Source organism: Melampsora larici-populina (assembly GCF_000204055.1).
Source record: "Melampsora larici-populina 98AG31 unplaced genomic scaffold MELLAscaffold_53, whole genome shotgun sequence".
Taxonomy (NCBI): Eukaryota; Fungi; Basidiomycota; class Pucciniomycetes; order Pucciniales; family Melampsoraceae; genus Melampsora; species Melampsora laricis-populina.
In genome coordinates, this window is record NW_006768817.1 from 60,425 (window position 1) to 63,775 (window position 3,351).

At 41.8% G+C, this 3,351-nt stretch overlaps 1 protein-coding gene across 1 annotated transcript; it reads right to left on the minus strand.

Moving 5' to 3' along the window:
- Nucleotides 1-1,905: 1,905 nt before the first annotated feature.
- On the minus strand, nucleotides 1,906-2,295 carry MELLADRAFT_92828 (uncharacterized protein; the record flags this gene model as incomplete). The annotated part of the gene is made up of 1 exon (XM_007415786.1): nucleotides 1,906-2,295. One exon carries the CDS (start codon nucleotides 2,293-2,295, stop codon nucleotides 1,906-1,908), a length of 390 nt encoding a protein of 129 aa, XP_007415848.1.
- Nucleotides 2,296-3,351: the final 1,056 nt, after the last annotated feature.

Consider the following 3,351-nt stretch of genomic DNA (forward strand, 5'->3'; position numbering starts at 1 on the left):
AATCATGATTGTAGCCCCCTCGGTGCGAGTATCTTTCATCTTTCATGAGTCAATTGGCAATCATGTGTATATGTTGTAGATAAAACTGTAAATGCTTTGTGTCATAAAATTCTTATTATGAAGGTTTGATAATCATTCTTTGGTTGGCTTCCAAAGATAGTCCAAGCAAGCTATGATCTGGAGTAATCAGATTGAGTATTGGCCTTCCTTATTTGCCTGAATCAAAAGATGTTCTTCACTAAGCAGAAGAACATCTTTGAGTTCTTCACTCAGCAGAAGAACATCTTTGAGCTCTTCACTTTGTTTGATAGTTTATAACTTGTATTTGTCAGTTAGGCAGACAGATAATAACCAGTGTGTTAGACACAGTTTTTGGGTTAAGTTACATGGTTACTCTTTTGTAAAGGTGGATCAATGGATCTGTAATATGTTTCTAATGAATGTACAGTTTCACATACTTAGGGCTGGCTATCAAATCACCAAGATAGAGCAGCACATCAATGGGTTACAATTGATGTGCTGACCAAAGTATGTTGTTAATGTTGAAATATGAACATTATTTGAACATTTTTCAAAAATAATTTATCTTGAAGAATTACAATATAAATTATTTGGTGGCAAACATGTAGGGTGATTTTATGATGGCTCATGCTTTCCATTGGATTAATGACTGGAATGCATGACCAGGCAGCTTACTTTTTGAATGAAATCCAATTCCAAGAGCAACAGTATGAATTGGAATTTTACCCTGATCTGGTAAAGTTTATGAACAAGATGCAAAAAGGAATAGACTCTGTAGGAATTCTGTTGATTTCCTACATTGATTGGAGGGTATTATTATTTAATTTTTATTTAGATAAGTACCAGGGGCATCCAAATGGATTTCACTTATGATTGCATCACATACGCTGACAACTAAAAACACAAAGGTTAACATTCTTGGAGATATCAAGTCCTTAGCAATGATCAACACACAGTAGTCAGTGACATGCACAATGCAAAATGTTTTTTTTGGCATCATGATTGTTTGAGACACTCAAATACAAGCATCAAGACTACATCAATAAGTGCAAATCTCAAAATGCACCTATGGGTGCAGTCTTCACCTTTTGGCCAATGTCTTTCTTGGACATTGGTAAGATTGGTAACTTCTAGTGCAGGTCTTCAGAGATCAAATAAGTGGATGTCAGGTTAGCAACATATTCATGTCATGTACACATAATCTGCCTGTTAGTAAGTAGTTGGAAAGCTGGTTATGCCCAAACCTTGTTTGCCAGATGTGCGCAAAAAAAAATACAAAGATTTATACAAGAGAAGGCACAAAAAGTTTGAGGGGCACACTTCAAGTTATGCAGAAGCTATCCATGAAACCCAGGAACAACAATCAGTGTGGTCTGTGACAAGCCAAAGCTCCAGTTTTCCTGCTGATGGAAACATGCACTGGGTCTGGGAATTGAACCCAGGTGCACACCTCAAGGTTCCTCAAAGTCAATAGCATATACCACTACACCATGACTGCATGGCATCTCTCAGGCTAAGGGGGTTCCAAAGCCTTTTACCCAACATGACCTAAAGGGCGTAGGAAAGTTTGACTTAGGAAATTGGTCATATATAACTATAATGACTCTTGTAGTGATCAAATATCATGTACTTATCAAAAAATGGTCACATATTCTACCTTAATCATATTTGTTTCTCGTAGAAATACATCAGTAAAAATCAAAAGGATATATATTATCATCCATCATCGTAAGGAGACTTCAGCCAATACTAACAATAAAATTGATAGTATAATATCATCCATCATCTTAACATACAGTATTCAGTTGTGCATACGAAACTGTGGGAGAGGCTTGTTTAGGCATAACATATGCATATCAATTGGAATATCAAGTGCACTTGAAACTAGAGGGCTCCCTCCCCAATATACACCACCCCAGCTCGCTTGTGCAGTTTGTTTGTTAGCCATTTATTTCTCAAATAAACCATTTCTTCCAAGAAGAAATTGTACGCAAGTGACGACATGTTACGGCACATTGAAGCAAACGCGCCATACCAAATGTTTGTCAGCTCTGCCGCGGATGCATTGAAAATCCATCGACCATCCTCTTGAATGTCGGGAAACAGTTTCGGGTCGGTAAACATTTTGCAAAATTCATCCGTTTCAGCGTGAGATCGGTGGTGAAACGGGTCCACCGGAATGACAGTGCCGGTGAAACGGGATGGGTCAGAATCCCCGGTGTAAATGTGCTCAGTTAACCTGCAAGCATTATCATAAAACACCACTTCCGGCATGCCGCGTGGGAAGGTTTCCTCAAGAAAATCCTGTGATGATGTGATAAACCAAAGTCAGCAACAGGGACACCAGCAATCCAGAATCACAGTTGGGAAGGTTGAGTCATTTGCAAATTGTAGAATAATGATATAGAATTTTCGGAAATCCAAACTCACTTTGACTGCACTGACGGATTCAGCGTGGTAGAAAGTCTTTCGCGCCAAAACAATCCCACAGGGTGCTACGATCAGCTGGTCGTTATGGGTGCGGCTTCTTGACAGCACGTATTTACCAGCGGCCTGTGATTGGCCGCCGTCGCGCGCGGCTTCGTGCGCTCGCTGGGACTCATCAGCTTGTTGCAAGCTCTCCAGGTCTATGAACTCGCCTGTTTCGGCATCTAGATGAGGCGTAGGATCGGGGTGAAGGTTCGACCCGGGGCGGTTGAGGATGGCCGTGAGTGAGAAGTTTCCTTGAACACGTTTTTTGAAGTCGGCCCACTGTTTGATGTGCTCGGTGTCGTCGCACGTTTCACGATCGGTAGCAGCGGGTTTTGGGCAGGGTTGAGCTCGGCATTGACCACCCAGGATCGTGAAATGATCTGGGCAGAACCGGTCGTTCACGTTGGCAAGTTTTCGAGTGCATGGCCCTTCTGGCAATGGCCGACCAGATGTTTGAGCAATTTCCCGTAGTTGCTCCGTCGTTGCACTGCATCGCCAGTGGCCGATGGTCAAGCCATCGGTCACTACCGCGCGGATGGCTGTGATCCAATTGAAAGAAATGTAAAAATTAATATCTTTCGAAACAACTATAGTCGAGAATGATGGAAGGTGGCACTCACATTTATAAAAACCTTCGCCACTGACTGGATCAACGCCGTCTGGTAACAATCGGACACAAGTAGAGCAGTAATGATCTCTATACTTGGTTCCTTCGATTAGTAGTTGTTCTAAGTGGGTTTCAATTGCTGACTCGAACCGGATTTTGTCTATTCCGCTTGAGCTGACAATGAGGGTGGTACCTCTTCGATCCGCATGTTTGATTAATGAGTGAAGCATAAGGCCGTGGCGACATTCTTC